Here is a 20861-nt window from a genome sequence, read left to right as displayed (position 1 = left end):
GGCCTTCCCCTGCAGTAACCGAGTTCCTGGTATCTGCAGCAGGAGCAGAGCAGTTCTGTTGTGAAAGGAGGAAATCGGCAGGGCCGCAAGTTCTGCCCTGACTCAGAATAAAACTGAGGTCTCAGAAGAGGAGCTGAGGTTGAAGGATGCCCCTCAAGAAGTTCCAAGAAGGCAATCTGCTTCGAAATAGCCCCGCTGGCAGGGAAGTGCCACTGTGAAATTGAAGCAGAAGTCCTCGGCGCTGCAGCTTTCGCAATGTTGAAGCTCTGTGTCTTCACCTTCTGCCACAAGCCATTAGGAGCACCAGCTCCTGCTCGGGCAGCCCAGCTGCTGGCCCTACCTCGGTACCTCTTTTCTCTTTTCGCTGGCTTTGGCTGTGCCTTCGGACAGCTGCGCTGAATTTCCCAGCGATGGATCCAGTAATTCTCCAGCTTGCACTTGGGGTAACAGCACCCTGCTTGCTTATATCCCCTCTGCAGGTTTAACTAGACACAGCGTGCGATTTACCTCCCACTGGAGCTCGCCACGTGGAAAAACGATACCTTTGTGTTCCTGAAACGCTCTCTAATCCTTCTAGATTAAATATAGGTGGTGGGCACCTGAAAGGAAACAGAGAAAGCGTCTGAACAGACTGAGCACAGCCTTGAGTCTCCAGGCGATGAAAAGAGAGAAGCCCTCGCATATGTTACTGAAACTTGACTCCTGATGAAACATGCAGCACACCGGCTCGAGATCACACCTTGAGATCAGAAGAGAAGACATCAAAAGGCGAGGCAGACCTCAGCCTGTCTATCTTGTTCCCTCCCTTTATGGCCGAGTACGCCGCAGCTGGGGGATTGGAGCCCGGTGTACCCTAAGAGATCGGGCCCCTGAGGGATCTCTGGGCTCCTGGCAGCTGGAGGCTGCCTGTGGGGTTGTGACAGCCCAGGGGGGCTGAGCTGCTGCAGGAGCCCCTCTGCTTTGTGTCGCTCACACAGGGAGGAGCAGCATCGAAATTTACACCTTGCATATCTCCCCTCGGTGTTGAACAAAATCTGACTAATCTGAAAATGAAAAAAAGAGCACCGCTGCCCAGCAAAAAACAGCCCACAGAGCTTTCACCACTTTCTTTCTTCCCTCGAGCAGATCACAGCAGCCTCAAATCACCTTGTCCCCTCCCTCCCTTTGACATCCGTGTGCCAGGCATCCAGCCCCGTGGGTCAGCTCCCAGGGGAGCAGGCTGCCCTTCGGAGCTCCTGGAGGGCCTCCACGGTCTGTGTGATGCCTTCAGGTAATGCTCCCCAGCACTTGCAGGCATTCGTCAGCTTGCTGATGCTAATGCTGCGAGAACCCTTATCAGATGTATTTATTACCAGGGTTGTTAATGTTTTGGGAGGGCACGGGCTGGCTTGGGTTCAAAGGAGGACCACGAGAATGGAAAAGAAGCCCTGAAGGAGCTTATTCCAGGAGCTCCGCACTAACGCACCTTGCTAAGGCGGAGGTTGGTACGGGGTGTGGGTACTGACAGCCTATGTTAAAAAGGTTAAAGAAGACATTTTCCATTTTTCACAGAATCACAGAATGACAGAATTTCTAGGTTGGAAGAGACCTCAAGATCATCGAGTCCAACCTCTGACCTAACACTAACAGTCCCCACTAAACCATGTCCCTAAGCTCTACATCTAAACGTCTTTTAAAGACTTCCAGGGATGGTGACTCCACCACCTCCCTGGGCAGCCCGTTCCAGTGCCTCACAACACTTTCAGTAAAGAAATTCTTCCTAAGATCCAACCTAAACCTCCCCTGGCACAACTTTAGCCCATTCCCCCTCATCCTGTCACCAGGCACAAGGGAGAACAGACCAACCCCCACCTCTCTACAGCCTCCTTTAAGGTACCTATCCCTCCTGTTCCTCCAGTGTTCGCTTTGAAGAATGAAGATGAGATTCCTTGGGTCAACATTTTTCATACACTTACAGTGCAGGAACACACCTCAGAAAAACCCTGTGGCCTAAAACCAGGGACATAATTAGGTCTTCCTCTCTGTAGTTCATGTTCTTGTGTGAAATTCCGACTATAACTTCTGAGTAAAAGCAAGACGTCGGAGAGAGCTTTCCTTTTACAACACTTTTACTGGGAGCCGAGCCCGCCCGCCCCGCAGCAGGCAGAAAGGATTTGGTGAAGGATGCGCAGCTTTGCCTAGGCTTCAGGGACTCACACTGGAGACATGAAGTGGAAAACTGGAAAATGAGGTGGCAAAAAGTGCGTGTTTTTACCTAAATACGCAGCAGTGGGACAGTCAGTCACACGGCAAGGAGGCGTGTGCTGCACCGGGTCAAAGGGGAAGAGCCCAGTGGGGGATTATTGGGGGATAACCGCAGGCAAGCAGCACAAGTTTGATAAGGGAGCTGCTGGCAATATGCAGCAGAGGTAGGAAACTACAAGGAACAGAAATGAGAATAAAATGCAAATAGAAGAGATCCTTCGATCCGTCTGGCTTTCTCCCGGTATAACAGGATTATTTTGTCACCCCTGTACTTCGTTTCCCTTCCGCTTTCATCTCGCTTTCCTCTGGTGACTTCCCAGTTCCTCTGCCCCGACACCACACCGGGGGCTGGCTCGAAATGCGAAACACCTCCCGTGAGGGACTGCACTTCTCATTTTACCGCCGATTTTGGGAAGCAGCAGAAGAGGTGGTGGAGGGAGGAGCTCTGAAAGTCCCCCCGCGTAGCGAGCCACATGGCTTGGTCAGCCCCAAATGCCCAGACTCCTGGCCACCATTCTGGGTGAAATCATAAACATTTAGAGAAAAGAAAACCCGAGAAAGGAGTAGCCTGGGAACTGAGCCTGGGAGCGGGGTTTTCAGAATGTTTTTTGGGAAATTTCTGATTTTTACCAAAGCCAAGGAAGTAAGAACCATTTCCCTTTCTCCCTCCATCCCTTACTCCGTATCCTCTTTGCTTTCGCGGGTCAAGAGGTCCATGCCCAGAAGGAAGGAACCCGGCCCTTTCTAAACAGGACATCATCTGAGTCCCCTCACAGAGACCTCGGCTCTTCAGCACTTCAAAAAGCCGGGTCGGTCCCGGCTCAAAGCTCGGGCTAAAAGTGGCGACGTGAGTCACCGCCTTGCTGGTTTCGTACCTCAAGCATGAGGGGAAAAACCAGCAGTGCTCTTCCTGGCGACACCGAAACGAATTTGGCACCGCCCCTGGGGGAGAGGCAGAGCACCCTTTGTACTCAGTGCTTGCAGTGCATGGCCAGCTCACCCCAATTTCCCCATCCTCGCCTGCTGTTGACTCTCCCCGGGTCTTTTTGGCGGCTGCAGCTTCGCGGCGGGCCACGCGGGGTCAGCACTGGATCAGTTTGCAGCTCCGGAGAGGGGTCCCCAGCTCCTCCCTGGCGTCCCTGCACGGCTTTAACCTCTTCTCTGCTAAAAACCGGCTGCCTTCTAGTTATTTTTCCTCCTTTTCCCCCCTCATTTTCTCATTTTTAAAAGAGTTTGGGGAAATCGGTCTCTAAAACAATTTTATGTATAAAATATAAATATACATTATTATTCTACGTTACATGCTGCTTATGACATTATGACACAAAGCTAAGCATTCTGCAAAGCTCCCAGCTCAGAAGCCTGGGAGGGAAAGGTCAGTCTGCTTTAGCCAAACAGGGGCTGCTCACATGCTACTCAAAAATACTGAAGGTGGAGTTTGGTGGATCACTGATCTGCAGTCGGATTTAGGCACCTGGATCTATGCCATAAGGTTGGTTAAAAACAAGCCTGGTAGTTTAAGCCAGACCTTGGCAGTGTTTCCTCCCTTTCTCCCTGTCCATAAGGGGTTTGTTTTGTTTTATTTTATTGTTGTTGTATTTTGTTCTACAGCTTGGCAAAAAGAACCAAGGGCTTGCTTCAGAGCAGGACGCGATACTACAGAGGCAAAGCTAAACCAAAGGGTGATGAGAAATTTGCTCATCATTTGTCTTGCCTCAAAACAAACGTGTTTGAAAGTTCTTCTTCTCCTTCCTCAACAATTATAAGTGAAAAAAAATAAATTAAATTAAAAAAAAAATCATTTATTCATGTTGGTATCATCTGGGGATAAAGCAGGAAAGTGTAACTGAGGAAGGTGCAAGTTCCCTCTCTCCCTCTCCCCCTCTGTTCCAAGGCTAAATTTAGAACATAAATCTTAGCATAATGTTTACTTTTTATTTTGCTAGCCAAAAGGAAAAATGTAGCTTGGTCTTCAAACCAATCAGGCTGTTTTTATAACCTAAATATTTGTCTTGGCACCGTAAAAAAGAGTGGGTGGGAGGGGGAGAAAAAAGTTGGCAGCTTGAGCAAATGAAATAGAAAATAATGCGTCCAATTAAGGGGCACCACAATGATATTGCCATTCCTTAGGTAGCATTTTCGTTGCTGAAAGGTTGTTTCCAGTGTTACAGGTTCCCAGCAGGAACAAAGAAGCAAGGTTATAACGCAATGATTCTCTAACACCACATTTGGAGAGTAGGTCTCAAAGGTGCTGGTATTAAAATAAAAAAAAAAAAAAAAAAAAAAAAAAAAGATGATGGCAACACTGTAAGTATAAAATGCATGGGATATTTCAAGAAAAAAATGTTTTCTTGCAGTGAAGAGTATTTGAAGCCCAAATTTGAACTTAGTGAACTATTTTATCTAAAGAAACGAGGGTCCCTTCCAACTCAGGATATTCTATGATTCTATGATTCTATGTTAGAGGAAGTTACTGATGCCTGCAGAGAAGGTTTCATTCTGGCTCAGAGTTTCTAAAGGAAGGACACGAGGGCACGAACTATTTTCTAACCCAAATGCACATAAGGCAGTCACTTCTGAAAGCTGTTTGGAATTAATTCAAAATGGGACAGAGCCTGTGCAAAGGGGAGAGGAGGGAGTGTAGGTATTCAGCTCTGCATTAAACTGAAACCCTTTTCCTTTAATGCTTCTGCTTTGTACAGTCCTTAAACCACGCTCTTTGCACAAAGCTAACTGCAGTGGTCGGCACGCCTGCCTTTAGAAACACCACTCACAGCAGAGATTGTTGCCTTTTAGGGTGGCATTTAATTAGTGGGATTTAGTCTGAAATACCAATGAAACACTTCCTTGCTGATTATGGCTTCACAATCTCTTCCTTTTGTTATCTAGATGAGTCAGCTGTAGGACCACCTGGTGGCAGGTCCCTACTGACACAGCTTTGGGTACCACCCGGCAGGAGGGGGTCTCTGAAGGCGAGACTCCTCCAACAGAAGCACCAAGGAGCTCCTCTCACTGCAGCAGTGCCTGCTACCTCTGCCGGGCTTGGAGATCTTCCTGAGGAGAGATGGACGGCTGTTGGTGCATGTGTGTGGTGAGGAGGTGTTGCTGGAAGGGAGAAAAATAAGAACAGAAGAGTGATTAAACCGCTCATTAAATTTAATAGCCCTGCTATTTATATTGGAGTTGGCTTTGCAGCAGAGGGTAGGAATGCATTAGCCAAAGGAAAATCTAAATATGACCTAACAAAGCGAAGGGAGTTGAGAATTTGGACAGAAACAGTATTAATTTTTACTTTTATTTTTTTTAATCCCCACAAACTACTCGCTGTTTCGGGAATGTCTCTCCAACTTGTGAGTTCAAAGCAGTAGCTTCATTAGCTCTCCCGTGAGGAAGGCTTATTCTGCTCAGACTGATCCCTGTCTATCAGGAGCGCTCCTTCACGTGCACGGGGAAGGAAGTCGGTCCCGTTTGTAATGAAGTCTGTGCAAAGGCTGCTGTGGACTTGGGCAGGTTCTCGGTTATGTGCTAGCACTCGTGGCTGTGAAAGAACTGAGTTTCACACAAACAAGTTGCAAAGTAGTACATACGGGTTTTATTACATGAATAATTGGACATACTCCTTGGTAATTGGTTACAAGTGCATTTCATTAATGTTCTGTGGACATCATAACAGTCGGAATATCTCAGCTGAACAGTCAGTATTTGGCTGAATTCAAGCCAGTGCAATTCATGACATAACCATAAACAGGAAATTACAGGTCTACAATGAGGTTAGACTAGATAGAGAGCAACAGCATATTTATTGTCACATCAAAGCGTTACAAAGTATGAAAGCCCAATATTTCAACTATCTCTAAAATGGTATTTGTACAAACCTGTTGTATTTACCTAAATGTAAGGATTCGTCACATGGGCAATGCATCATGTCTTTCTCTATTCTGGGGAGTCGTTTCAATATTCAAAACCGTTTGGGGCCACGAGAAGAAATGTAAACATCTGATGGTCCTTTGAAAGTCCATTCTGAGAAAATACATCGTGTGCCACAGGAAAAGTGCATCCTAACTGGGGTGTCTGCTATGGCCAGTTCGACTCTCAGATTCACATAGCACCAGGTATTTATCCATTTCTGCAGTAAAAAGTTAGAAAATCTTTGTATTAACTCAGAAAAAAACAAAGTCAAAAGGTTTTTTTTCTTCTTCTTCTTCTTCTTTCTTTAGAGGAACAGCAATTAAATAAAAAACCCCACCCAACATTTAAACAGTTGCCTCTTATGTACAAAGGAACCAAAAGCTAGCAAAGCGCATAGCCAGAGAACAGTCTTTATTTATTTATTTACTCTCCTCAGGTTCACGCACCTGAATATCTGAGTTTATGTACAGGTGGGCAGCTGCCCACAGCAGTAATAATCAGAATACTTCTATTTGGCTAAAAGTCGTATAAAAAAAGACAAAACACTTTTTTTTATTTTTTCTTCAAATACTTTCCAAATATATATATATATATATACTAAAAGTATTCAGTATTTATTTCCATTAGTGCCAGAGTTGGAAGCTCGTTCTCGTTTTAAAAAGTTATCTTGGTGACGGCCTGGCCGCCACGCTCAGAGCTTGGCTTTGAGGGACGGCCGCGGGAGCTGCGCCAGACCCAGGGGGTTGCAGGTTGCAGAGAAATGCAGTCGGGTCTTTCTTGTTGCTCCTCCAGGCCACGTCCCGGACACGGCGTCTCCCAGCTCCGAGGAGCCCCCCGTACCGCACCGAGCACCCCTACAGCATGACCCCCCAGGGCAGCCCCTCTGCTGATGGCCACGGGCACACCTACTGCAGGTATTTCGGCAGATAGCCCATGAAGACCTGGCCTCAAGCATTTTTTTTTTCACATCACTGTATTCTGTGGATCACGTTGTAGGGGCCCTGGTAAGGAACATGCTTTTCTGTTAGGCAACATACAAAGAGCACTGCGTTTTTTTAAGGATGGCATTTGAACAACAAAACAAAATGAAAACCCAAATCCTCCAAGGTACTGTAAGTATGCTTTATGCAAACAGCACGGTCAGGTAGCTCGATAAATTGGGAAACATAATTTCCACTCTAATTCTTGTAAAGAATATAAAATTACGGGCCGTAGCCCACCAAATACAAACACATACTGTAAAAATATTTTTCAATTAAGCATAACGTAGATGAGTGCACATATCTGGGTAGGAAGAAATACCACTGCCTTCACACCAGCAGCAAATATTTGAATAGGTTGCATATAAACAACACCTTTCTTTGTTGATCAGTCCAGGCTTGCTTTACTCTAAAGCAAGGGTGTTCCTTGTGTATCTTTAATTGTTTTTGGGTCTTTCTTCCTTGAAGATAAACCGTTAAGAACACACTTCATTCATTGATCCTATTGGGCTGATGCACATCACAGCAACAACCCCAAATACAAGTATTAATGCACGCGGTACCTTTCCCTTCATTTAATTACCTCAGCTACAAGAACAAGACAACCCTGCTCATCTGTCCACGGCCTTCCAACAGCGGGTACATTCAGACCGAGCCCCGATCCTTCTCTCTTGCACACCCCAAGCCCTGAGGCCCTGGCGGTGCTCAGGGTGAAGGCCCGAGTGCCGCTCCCACCTCTCGCCTTGCCAAAGCTCGGAAGCACATCAGGCAGGACCAAGTGCTAATGGGGGCGGGGGCGCCGCCAGCTCCTGCAGCTTGGGAGCCACTCACCTAGAGGAAAAGGTTGGAAAGGAGCCAACGTGAGATAGGGGATATAGCCCTGTGAGGTGCATAGCTGGTGTGTGTACATTCATTCGCACAGGTCTAAGGGAGCGTCCTCGCTAGGTGGGTCCATCACCGTCTGCTCTCAGCAGGAATGCAACCTGACAAAGCTACGGGAGAGCAATAAAGCACACGTCTTGTGATTAATGGCAACGCCATGGCATTTCCCACAGAAAGAAGCAGCTTCTTCTTGCTTTTTTGAGATAACTTGAAGTAGGTTTCCCTTCAAAGCCTCCTGTTTCTTCAAAAAATGTGTAACATTACCATGGATTTTGAGAGATTCCAGCTCACTGGTGGCCATCTGAGCACCAGCGTTGATAAACCTGCCCTGAGGCTTATCAGCAATTACAAGCCCTGACAGACAAGCGAGCAGGCCAACAGAAACCTGGATTTAAAGACGGCAATGAGCTAGATTAAAAAGTGATTCTTTTAAAATGCTGAAATTCTCGTTCAGTAACTAGTAGTGCTTTCATGCTTTTTTTTTTTTTTTGGCAATAGCTGAGCTAATATTTTGAAAACTCTACAAGTTTGCTCGCGGCTTTTCTTTCAGTCACCACTTTGGAACCTGGCTGCTTCCCGGGAGGAGCATCTGTTGTCCTGAGCGTCCCTGAACACAACAGTGATGTACCAGGCAGGATGGGCTTCAAAACAAGCAGAAAACCTGGGTTTAAATGATTGCTTTTAATCTTGTTTTCTATTTCTATTTTCTATTTTTATTTTATTTATTTATTTATTTATTTTTTCTGAAGAAAATTTGCTTTCTCATTTACTAAAGCACAGTGATGTGCAACAGAATATAACTCCAACAAAACTTAGCAAATTTTACTAGTCAGGATGTTCCAAAAATATTTAATTCAGAAATGCTGCAACATTGTTCATGATTCTTCATGCTCTTGTTTTCTCACATTCTTAATTTTTACTTTAGGAAAAACTGGTCCATGCACTTACAAGATGGCTTAGATTCTTCTCTGCAATTTTTAGTCAACCATACCTAAGCAAATTGCACAGAAAGCTTCTTTAAAACTAGAAAAAATGTAGCTATCAGGATTTTCAAGGAGAAGAGTAAAATTATTAAAAACACGTTTGGCAATCAAAGTGAAGAAACGCTGCCTGTAGCTAGTGAACTGATAATTCACAGAGAAATTAAAAACCAAAAAAAAAATAAATATTTTTTTCCATACAAATAATGAATATTAAAAGCACAAGAGGATGAGGGCTCTTTCTGGCCTCCTTCTAAAACCCAGTGACTAGAAACAAAGAATTAATTTCCTGAATTGCTCCAATAATTTGAGAAGAAACTATTCTTTCTCTGTATTTCAAAACAGTGACTCTGTCAAAAAGCTGGCTTAGTGCATTAACAAACCCAGGAGCTGGTGCTTAGCAAATTAAATAGTTCAGTAGTCTTGCTTTCCAGTTTCAAGTACAAAGCATGTGGTTTTTAGTATTTAAACTCAATTTTCATAGGCTTTTTAGACATTAATACGCACACTGCTAATTTCACAAATGTTTTTAAGAAAAATATCTGAAACGTTTGGGGTGTCACCACTTGCACTACTGACTCCCTGTGTAGCTCAAGTCGATTTGAAGTGCTTTGATTCAGCACACAGGATCCACTCAGATGCAGACACAAAGATTTCAAACACTTTTTTTTTCTTTTTCTAAGAAGCAGTTGTTAGCCATGTCCAAGTGGCTGGCAGTGGATTTACCTCACCTAAATCTGCAGCGCTGCTCACAGGCTGCCCCCAGAGGGCAATCAGATATCAGACTGCCAGTAAGTATCAGCTACATGCAAAAGTCTCTCTCTTTTTAAGCCTTCCTTCAAACACACATAAAAGCACAGAAAGCAGTCGGGCAGCAGAGCTGCTGCTGTGCTGCTGAAGGCCAGCCACTCACCAGCATCCCCTGCTCCTGATTGTCTTCTGTGGGGGAAGCTTGATGGAAAAAGGGCAAGGCGATGTTATATTTGCAACTCAAACAGGGACTGCACCCACGCTGCTGGGCTCAGCAGTCAGCCTCTGCTTGCGCCTGGGGATGCAGACACGGGATATTGGGGTGCCCGAGGTCACACACTCACTGATCAGCCAGGGAGTGGAGAGCCCAGAAGGATTTGCCCAAGGAAGGAGGGAGCAACACGGCCCCTTGTCCCCTTTACTGCTCTGTGCTCCACACACAGTCACCACAGATTTCCCCACTTCTATTTGGCACAAACACCGTTTGGACAAAGTAAAAGAAAAGGGGCCTTTAGTTTTTAAGGGATTCTGCACTGGGGCAGAGGAATTGTCCATTTAAAGCACTGAAACTGGCAGCTAAAAATCCTGAAGCTAACCCACATGCAATGGTATTAGGGCCCTACGTGTGACACCAAGATCAGAAGGAAGACGATTTCTTCGTTAGCACATCTAGGAACAAGAAGATTGTCTATAGGATATTGGTTCCCCAAACTGGGAGGAATAAAGCCAAAAAAAAAAAAAAAAAAAAAACACAAATGGGAATAATGTTATCAGCCTGGAAGCAGGTCTGTTAGCGTAAGAGCTTGGAGAGCTCCTGATGAAAGCAGGAAAACGCGCGCTCACGTATGGCTTCTGGTGCTCACACACAGCTTCTGGGGAGGTGTCCCTGCCCATGGCAGGGGGTGGAAGTAGCTGATCTCTTAGGGCCCTTCCAACCCACACCATGGCCGTGATGCTGTGATCCAGCGATCCTCTAACTCTGTGGTATATCCTCCTTCTGTGAGTTCAGAGACTGCCCAGCACCCAGGGTTGTGTTAGACTACTGAAAACCTCTCTTTGGTAACTAAGTGAAGCTGATTTCAACTTTTCTGGGAACTCTTCTCATTTCAACTTGGCTTATTAAATGACTTTACACTTCTTTAAACTATTTTTTAAGGCCCATATCAATAAAACTAATGCAGGTTTTGTATCCAAGCAAATCTAGCGCTTTGTCTCCTGCTTATCCATATTCCATTTTAAATCATGCAACCCGCTAATATATTGAATTTACTACATAATAAACCAGTTAACAGCTACAACATCCCTCAGCATTATCATTAAAAGATTTCCAATCTAAATAGTTCATTTGCTACATTTTATGGAACTTGTATTTTCGTCAAAACATCTGAGTGTCACGGTTAATTTCTGGGTAAAACTAGAGTAACAAGGAGTTTCTTGTCTTGGACATCAAACAGACGTGGCCCAACAGGTGAAAAAGTTCATAAAGTGCAGTGCAGAGCACATTAAAGCTCTGTGAAATAGATTTACACCAAGGGAAGGAGGAAATGCGCTGGTTCTAAAAATATTAATGCAGAAAAATATTTTTAAGAAGGAACTTAAATTTACTCTACATTCTCCAAGCTTGGGCCAACCCAAGCTGCTGTGAAGCCGGGTGTTAGGTGAGGTGTAGAGCTCTAAATCTAAAAGAATATTCCCCAAAACCCGTGACTGACAAAGACAACAACACCTGGTTGTTGCTCCTTGTTCCTTGCAAACGCGCTGGTACTGTGGGCGCTGGCGGCTGGTACTGTGTCCGAAATCCCACAGGGAAAGCGATGGAGCAGTGCCCCCTTTGTAACAGCCTGCCAATAAGACACTCAGGAAGGGGAGTTGGGATTTAAGCCTCCCTTAACCTGAGGCTCAAACCCAACACCGGCCTGGTTTCGGGGCTTCTTGCTGGATTCCAGCAGATCCTGGGGAGTTGCCTTTGGCCAGCTCACGGGGCACAGAAGGGAGAGGTGTCCCCGAGGTGCAGCACGGCTCTGGGAGCAGGGAGACCACTGCCTCTGCTTTCTGCTCTGACAGCACCGTGTTTTACTCAGTGACCTTCCACTCTGGAGAAAAAATGTGATGCTTCGAGGGCTCAGCTCGTTACAGCACGTTTTACTCTTAATTGTGTAACAAGACTTTTTATCAAGCTTGTAATTTAAATAAAACGAGCTCCTTTTCCTCTCCTCCTCAGATTAATCAGAAGGAATTCCTGCTAACTGTCTGCATAGCTTGGGAGGGGAAAATGCTTTTTTTGACCTTCAACCTGTGTGAAAGACGATCAGCGCAAAAGGTTGCATCGATGCTGTTTGATTCATTGAATTTGGTGTTTTCTGGTCAATTCATTACACAATCTAGTTTTTAGTAACTTTAGCATCTGAACATATTTGGCTTAGGATGCTTCTGAGAAAAAATTATTCATTTGGGCAAGAAAGCTCCGTCAGCAGGTCAGGTACGCTGTTACAGAAAAGAAATAAAGCCAGGGTTGGCTACTGATGGGTGGCAGAATCCTTCCCTTCTGCATGGAAAATAGTGTGGTGCTTTGGCAGGTGGAATGAATTCGTACCAAAACCAACAGGGATGAGGCCACAGAAGTGGCAGCACACTGCAAAGTAGCATCTGAACGACGATGGTACTGTGAAGTTTACTGTGTGTAACCCCTTACTCTCAAGCCTCTGGCCTCATCACAAGTAAAATGTGCCAAGAGAGAAGTTTCATTCAACTTTGCTTTCCTGAGCTATTTTGTTTCAGGCTGTGCCTCATGGCTCAAGCCTGTTTCAGTAACATCTCCTAATTTCATTTCGTCCTTTGGCCCTTTACTAGAAGAGTCAGAGGGAAACAACTGAACACCCACCTCCTGCTCAACAGCCCGGATCATTTCAACCTGACATTTAAATACAGATACAGATTGTATTTAAATACAGCAATCTTTTTGTACATACCCACTTCCTTGACGAGCTCTCTGCTTAAGAATGAGCAGATCGTTCAGACCATGCAGTGCAATGAAGGAAGAAATCTCTTCCTTTTAAAAATTATTTCCAAAAGAATCTGATTTCAGGCCATCTATTGCTGATTTAGGAAACGTCTTCACAACTAGAATACAAACAGGTAAAGCCCAGTAATAAAATGCAACAGACAGAGCAGAATTTACTCAGAAGTAGGCATTTTTCTGACATCACTGGTGGTTCCAGACTAAACAATTTCTGTAACCAAAGGCAATATTTTTTTGTCACTAATCCAACATGTGTATAGCTTTGTAAAGGTGCTTTGGGTTACTTCTGCCCTGTAAGACAACACACCACTACTCTATGCAATTTACAGGTTTCCCTCTCTTCCTTTTGGTTCTTAGGAAATCCCAAATTCTGTTTCATAGCTTACAATGAATGGATATAAAATTATACCAACATCATCACTTCAGAGAGGTAATAAGATCCCAGTGCTATAAAAGCTCATTAAAAAAAAGAGAGTGCACATTTTGCAGTGCTGTACATACACACACCGCTTGTTTCCGAAATTTAGCCCTTTGTAAGTATTGCACCTTGCTAATAAGACTACCTTCTATTGTCACTAACAGCACTGATGCTCTTTTAACACTAAAAAATCACACAAAGACAGCATCATCTGTGGCCTAACAGCACAATACCCTCAAGTTTTTAGGTAAGGTTACTTATTTCCTTGCATACTCAGAACTCTGTGCCTCCAGCTCCCCGGAGGAGCAGGGAGCACACAAGGGATACAGGCAGCACGACACACAAAAAATGCTTCTCATGCCTTTTTTTCTGATGTGCTCAAGTAAGTCCCGTTGAGCTTGCTGGCAAATAGACACCTCTATGTATCTAAGAAATGCTTTCACGTGTTAAAATGCACAATTAAATGTTTCTTCTTTCTCGCGTTCCCTTTACAACACAAAAAAATAAAATCCAAGAGTCCACTAAATTAATCTTGTCTCCTACACACACAACACGAATCGCGTAAAATCAGAAAAAGATAGATTGTCTTACAAAGTGCATATTTTGCTCAAAGCTGTACGAACATTAGCTCCTTCCACAGCCCGATTTCAGAAAAGTACAAGGCGTGTGCCTGGCTTTAGGAAGGCTAAAGGCTTCCTTGAGCACCTCAGTGGTGCTGAGCCTACTTTTGGGACCAAGCTGCCCCGTCTGTGCAGCCAGCCCTGCCCTGCTCTGCCCTGAGGATCACGGGCAGCCCTGCCACGAGACATTGCCTGGCATCAGTGCCGCAGCTCCTACAGGTGAGTAGCGACACCCAAAGTCCTGACACCGCGTGCGATTCACACGTCTAGGTCCCAATACTGAAGATTTTGGTGTGCATTCTTATTCACTTCAGTGTACGTATTTAAGAATCTGCAGAAAGAAGGTCCTGGACAACAGAAAAAGATAGGAAAAATTATTATGGGCAAAAAAATAATTCTGTATAAATAAGGAAAAAGTTGAGAAATTGCATATCTATTCTTGCAAAACACTGGTTAATATGGATCGGTAGGACCTTGGGGTGACTGAAGCCTTCGCAGATATGGAAGGAGTTTGGTGGTGGCATGGTCTCTTTTAATTTCATGTAGAAATTAGCACCATGCACAGTGGAGTACTCAGGGTTATCATCCTAGTCTCTGATTTTTTGCTTGCTGAAGTCATTTGGTAATTCCATTATAGACAAAGTATGCTTTGACCAAGCAGCTATATGAACGAGAACCCTTTATATTTACAGCAGATTTGGAAAGACTTCTACAAATGTATAGGTTTATACTACATTTAGGTTATGGTTCAAGCTCACTTTCTGTATTTTGTATCAGCTAAAATGTCTGGCTTGTGTTTGGACCTTCATAAGCGTTAGTGCCGAGTGAGCTCACATTCCCCAATTAATGCTTCCTTCCACGCATTAATAATGCATTAATAATTCAAGTAGTGACATATTGCTCTTCAGATTTTGCCTAGAATAGAAAAAAAAAGAAATAAAATTCTTATCCATCTTCTATTCAAATAAAACTACACCTTGCCTTTACAACCCTCCTCTGCTCCCTGAGGAAATCTGCATTACCCTAATCTTTTTTTTTTGTTGTTGTTGTTGTTGTTAGTTTTCCCAAGGCATTTTGTATAAACATTTTAGTGACGTCTGTTTATCTGAACATTACACGTTACATGCTAATGGCTGGAGGGCGAAACACGGTAAGATGAAGAGTGGGAGGTCAATCATACATTTTTGAAGAGGTCTGGTTTCAAATGCGAGGTGGAAAACCTGGCCTTCCCCTTTGGCAAAGGTGGCAAATACATCCAAACGTGTCAGCGTTCCTCCTTGGCAAGGAACTAGATCAAGAATTTTGATTTAGTATGGACACCCTACCCCATTAGTGTAATGTTTTGTGTAGTCCAAGGTAACAGAAAAGCTGAAATAGTGTCTGCCTTGCTAAATTAATTTCTACCAAGGGTAATTTGGATATCTCACGTTTACATTCAAACACTGAAGGAAAAAAAAAATCTTGGCATTAAGACGTGTTAAAAAAGCAAGACCCTAGCTAGTTATTGAATTTACCCATTCCCTCACATTTCGAGTGGATTCTTGCTGTTAGCATAAGCAAGAACAGGAGCAACAAGTAGTTTATTTCACGTGGTGCCATCAGCAGCAGGCCCTGCTTTCAGGGCCTTTTGGGATTGCTACGCAAAACGGCCTGTGTGAAGCCAAAAGCAGACAGGCAGTGCTCTTCACATCGAGCTACAAACTCAGGAATTGAAGATGCAAGGCCTTTGTATCTTGTGTTTGGGCAGCAGTGAGATGGCCGTCCACGCGGAAGCGCTGTAGTCCAAGGTGGAGAAAGGCCTACAAGTGGGCGTTATCAGTTCCAGCTGTGCACTGGCTTTTCTGCAGCCCTGAGGAAGCTTTTCAAGGTCAAGCAGACGCAGCCAAGGGCTGCTTCCACCTAGCAGATACTGAATGTATTCAAACCGTCAGCTTGATTAGCGTCTGCTAATGACTTACTCTCTAATTACGTTGCTAAAGGTGTCATAAAAGCCTCCTGCTCACCCTGGAACCACACCTCCACCATGCTGCTTTGTAACAGCCCCGTTTTCCACCAGCAAAACCCCGACAGCCACAGGATAGACCCAGCACCCTGCCAGGTCCCAGTTCCAGTGCTACCACCTACAGGAAGGTCGATAACGTGTCAGCAGAAGACAAAATGAGACTTCACAAACACTTCCTGATCCAAGTATTTTAAGAAAAGGAGCAGCACAACGCCTCCCTACAGATGACTGGAGTTTATACCGACAGAAACAAGCCTCTCTGGCAACTTGCTCTACGCATGGCCAGCAAGCTTTGCGTGTCTTGCCTTCCTCCCGAGATGGTTTCTCAACGTATGACACAAAGAGAGGATGAAAGAAATGACTTTGTATGCCACACTTTTGGCTGGGCCTGCCTGTCCTGTGATCTGGGACCACTTCAGCTGGTCGCAGCCCGTATCAGACTGTCTTACTGGGTCAGGATGAATGAGAAAACCCAAACGCAACAACAAGGAATACGTTTGGGCCATGCCGTGGAGCCAGAACCCATTGTTAAGCACAGGTTCCGCAAGAACCTGTTGCTGAAGCTTTGCCTTCCTTTGTGGTCCTACCTCTGTTACCTCACACAAGGAAGGGGAGAAGGAGCAAGGAAAGCAGGTGATGGAGAAGGGCTGCGAGGGATCCACGCATCGTCAGAGAGCCGGTGTTCATGCCAGGCCAACGATGTGGGTAAGGAAACCCAGCAGGAAGGTTTTCTGCTCAGTGTGGTGACACGAGCAGGCCCTGCAGCTCTGGCTCACACAAAAACGGGTAACTGCACGTCGCTTCATGGAAGAGCTTCTGCTCACTTTGCATCCTGTGTATCCTTTCACACTTGTGCAAGGCACTGGAGAATCAGGCACGCTGGGGTGGAAACAAATTTTTAGGAGCAAGATGATCGGAGCTAGCGCTATGCAACAGCTGCTGTTTCCTATAGGATGGGGACATGGGAAACAGCTTTGTTCCAGGAAGAGAAATCCTGATGTATTTGGGAGCTGCTCTGTTGACAGCCACTCTGCTACTGATGCCGACAGTCTCTGTACCCAGCATCACTGGTTGCAAGCGGCTAAAACTAGCAGAATAAATCCTCCCATTTGTGTGTCTTACGGGGAGGTTCGGGCTCTTGCCATCAACGCGCACGTCTCCAGCCACCTGAAGCACACAGACACGGCGTAACGAGCTCTGGCTGCTCCCCCCATCTTTGGGAGGTCAGAGAGAACGACCTACGAACTGCAAAGAAATAGGAAATTGGGGGAATGGCGTGTCCTGACGGCTCTAAACAAGCAAAACATTCAAGCTAGCCCCTTCCTGGGAAGCAAAGAGATCTAAACTGTTTCTGGAAGGACTGTGCAGAACTCTGACACGAGCCAGGCATTTGCAGGCCAACAATACCGCGTGGAACAACACCGAAGCAATACGCTAAAAAATGGAAGAAGTTATTTCAGAGTGCGCTCTGTGATGCCAAGACAGAGAGAGAAAGGCTTTGCTGACATTTCTGGTCTTGCTGGGTGTGTTAAGAAGGCAAAAGGGATCTTTGCAGATGACAAAGGGCAGTCAGCTGGGTGCCTGGGTGCCCTGCGGCAGCTCAAGAGGGCTGTGCCATCTCCCTGGCTCAGGCCGGGAGTGAGACACGTTAATCACAATGCCACAGCCAAAAGGTGCAGAACTGATTTAATATAAACTCTGCTGATTAAAGTTTGTGTAAAAATACTGATAGTTTAATTTTGTCCTGGCAGGATTTATGCTGGATTAAGTGTTTTCCATCCTCTGCTTGTTAACACAAACCTTCTACCACTTTTGATGATTTGCAGCTCTTGTGCCTCTACGTAATCCATAGCAAATCCGTACCAGAGGGCGCCCTGGTCTGGCACAAAAACCAATCTTCTGAGCAGAAATCTATAACAAATAATCTTATTACAATAATTTTAAAGTGCCCTCAGGAAAGGTGCTCGTGATGCCTTGACATTATGGAGCCAACATACAATCTAACGCATTATTTTTACAAAATCCTCCGAAGCAACAAGGCAAAATACAAAAGGAGGGGAACAACAAACATATAAGCAAATACTGTTAAGTCTTACAATGGTCTCATTAACTATGATACATTTTATAATTAGTCTTGCAGTGCTGTAAGAATAGGGGGCAAATTGGCAGGAGTATCTTTGAAAAGGCCCAGATTTTGTCAGTACGACCACAGTAAATACGGAAACAGCAAGCTCAGCGTTTGAAGACAAAATTTGAGACTATGAATTACTACGAGGCATTTTACTACAGGCATTGAAAAAATACAATATCCAAAGAAAACCCACGAGCCACATTTTGCTGAGGAAAAAAATAAAAGATGATAGAACAGTGGCTACGTATATCCAGTGACATTAACCGCCTGGTTTTAGATTTATAAAGAAAACAATCCTTCTCATCCCTCTTGATCCCAGATATGTGTATATGTATGTGCCTACATATACACACACATCTATGCACATAGATAGACACACACATAGATATATATTTCAGGGTCTAACTAGGTTTCTATTTCCTTTTCTTTTTTTTTTTTGGAATAACTTAAGAGAACACAACTGGGCTCAAAAAAATCAAGAAATTGTGTGCATGCAAGCATATCCTGCTGCTTGTGCATGTAAATTACACAATTTGTAAACAACTGCAGAAATAGCACGTTCAAATTAGGCAGCTGATTGCCCAATTAACTTGCTTAAAAAAAAAATCAGATGATAACCATCAGTAGCTCCTATTATATATTTACTTCTCAGCATCACTTTGCTGAATTCATAGCACATATCCTCAACAGCTGCGTCGTTATTTTGTGCTTTAACACAGGCAAAAGCAGCAATGCATGCTCAATAAAGTACCAAATGAACTTTGGACCAGATTTTAGAAAGCTGTTTAGATACTCAGAGTCCTTATCCCAGGGAGGACAAGGCAGACTAGACAATTTAAAGAAATTAAAAAAAAATCTGGTCTCAATTCAAATGGTATGAAAAGAAATCCAGAAATTTTCAGCCTCTGTATCTCTATTAAGAGGCAAAGTTTTGCTTTTTTTTTTTTTAAGGTGTCTTGTTTTGTTTAACAGGCAAGCATTACTTAACAGTATACGTTCATATCCTAGTAAATCCTTACTTTATTTTTGTATTAAAATAATTGTCAATCAATTCCATCAAGTTGAGACAACACAGCTTTCCACATGCAGGTGCATACTTCCTAATGGACAGAGAATCTCTATCCAAGTACTGTGAGTACAGAAGCTTGTTAATGTGTATATTGAAATGAGTTAAGAAATGGACTTTTACCATAAATATGTTGCTCCTTTGCTGTTGTACGTCTTTTTCGGAGATGACGTTGTGGATAGGGGGTATATTCTTTCCTTTGCCATTTTTTTTCGCGCAAAATAAATTTTAGCAACTTTAACAGGTGAAAAAAAAACACGTTGAGCAAACTGTTATCTTAACAACAATCTCTCAAATACGAGAAAAGGAAGCAAGAGCAGAACTGCTGGGCTGGATCATGTCCCTGAATAAGTATTTGATATAATCCTAGTGGCTGCATTTACCAGTTCGCTACAGGCCTTGTGCAGCAGCAGACGTGCTGGTCCAACTGTCAGTCCTCCCCAGGAAGAGGGAGAGTGGTAAGAAAAGCTACTGGACCCCCATTGTATTCTCATGAGTTTCCATCGAGCATCGCTGAATTTCTTCCCTCCACTTGTGTGGTGACGGTATCTGCTGGTGACTTTCCATTGCTGCTTTTCTTCCTCCAGAGATCAAAAATCCAATTTGGTACTTGAATTACTTTGTTCCACTCCGCTGGTCTGTGCCTGGTTTAAAAATCTTCCAGGAGCACTGCTTGCCCTTCTTGAAAATTCAGGCTTTTGTTTTTCTCCTATAAACAAACAAACAAAAATCCCAACTCCTCCCCATAGCCCCTCTCAAAAATATAATATCATCATGATTATTTGTATCAGGAGAATTATTTAGCAGTCTCCAGTCTTAGTACAGCTTTTGCTGAGTAAACGGTAGCTTATAGGACTCTGAAGTGTTTATTAGAAAGCTTTCAAAAAGAGATCTTCATTTCAGGAACAGAAAAATTGTTCAGTTTAGCAAATACAGATGTTCACAGCAAAGAGACTGAAATGGTTAAAAATGATCGGAAGGAGCAAGTAGCTCAAAGAGTTAGCAAAAAATTAACTTTTCCTTTTTTTTTTTTTTAACAGAAAAACACTAATAGCTGCTCTGGTTTCGATACTTAGTAAGACAGATTTTTGTTATATGTTCTTGTTTTTGCTTTTTATTTATTTTTTGCTCTATTGCTCCACACAGGTTTTGATTAGTGCTTCTCCTTGGCTACAAGTGCTTCACTTTGAAATACAAAGCTCTCGTTTTTTTTTTAAAAAAATAAAAAACAAACCAAAAACCAAAAAAAAAAAAAACAACAAAAAAAACAACCAACACCACATCACTGGAGGGAAACCGGGAAGTGATACAGTGCAGCTGTAGCAATCTGGTCCTGCTGTTGTCCTCCCCCATCCCCAAATCCGCTGCAGGATTTCACTCGTTAGTCGATGAACCTTTGGCAGGCCTTCTTCCACCGGCAGGCAGTACACCACATATCTCTGTTCTCCATCCCATAGACCTTCCGACACTTTTTCCCCTCCCCTCTAGGCTTCCTGTTGGAGAGAAAGGAAAGCTTGTTAACATGATGTTTTTTTTTTTAGCTTTACCACCCCCAGATCAGGACAAATGATCAGGACAAAAGCACAGAAGGGCGAGAAACCCCAGCGTTTCAAAGAGATTTGGGGGTATTTGCGAGGTGACCAGGAACTGGTGAAGCTGGCAGATCCATGGCTGCAGTCTCCAGCAGCTGCTGAGCCTGCTCCTCTATGCCAAGGCTGGTCCCAGTCATCAGGCTAAGCCTGATCTAGAAAACGTGTTACTTCAGCCACACGAAGTGCCGAGGTGTAAGGGATAACCACAGCCCAGGTCACATCAGACACGGGCGCTCTTTGGTACAAATACTTTGCATAGCTCCGAGCA

The 20861-nt window shown here is 44.2% G+C and overlaps 1 protein-coding gene across 5 annotated transcripts in view; it reads right to left on the bottom strand.

The window, feature by feature from the left end:
• Nucleotides 1–5813: 5813 nt before the first annotated feature.
• ZNF704 (zinc finger protein 704) overlaps nucleotides 5814–20861 on the bottom strand; it is a 96036-nt gene continuing 80988 nt past the window's right edge. For 3 of the 5 annotated variants that reach the window (XM_038174710.2, XM_038174709.2, XM_038174708.2), the window contains one exon: nucleotides 5814–20494. In XM_038174710.2, coding sequence (XP_038030638.1) covers nucleotides 20383–20494 — 112 coding nt within the window. In that variant the 3' untranslated portion in view covers nucleotides 5814–20382. The remainder of the gene's footprint in view (nucleotides 20495–20861) is intronic. The other 2 variants (XR_011807435.1, XR_005263379.2) reach the window with 2 other exon arrangements.

Source organism: Anas platyrhynchos, chromosome 2, assembly GCF_047663525.1.
Source record: "Anas platyrhynchos isolate ZD024472 breed Pekin duck chromosome 2, IASCAAS_PekinDuck_T2T, whole genome shotgun sequence".
NCBI lineage: Eukaryota > Metazoa > Chordata > Aves > Anseriformes > Anatidae > Anas > Anas platyrhynchos.
This window is presented reverse-complemented; position numbering and strand designations above follow the sequence as displayed.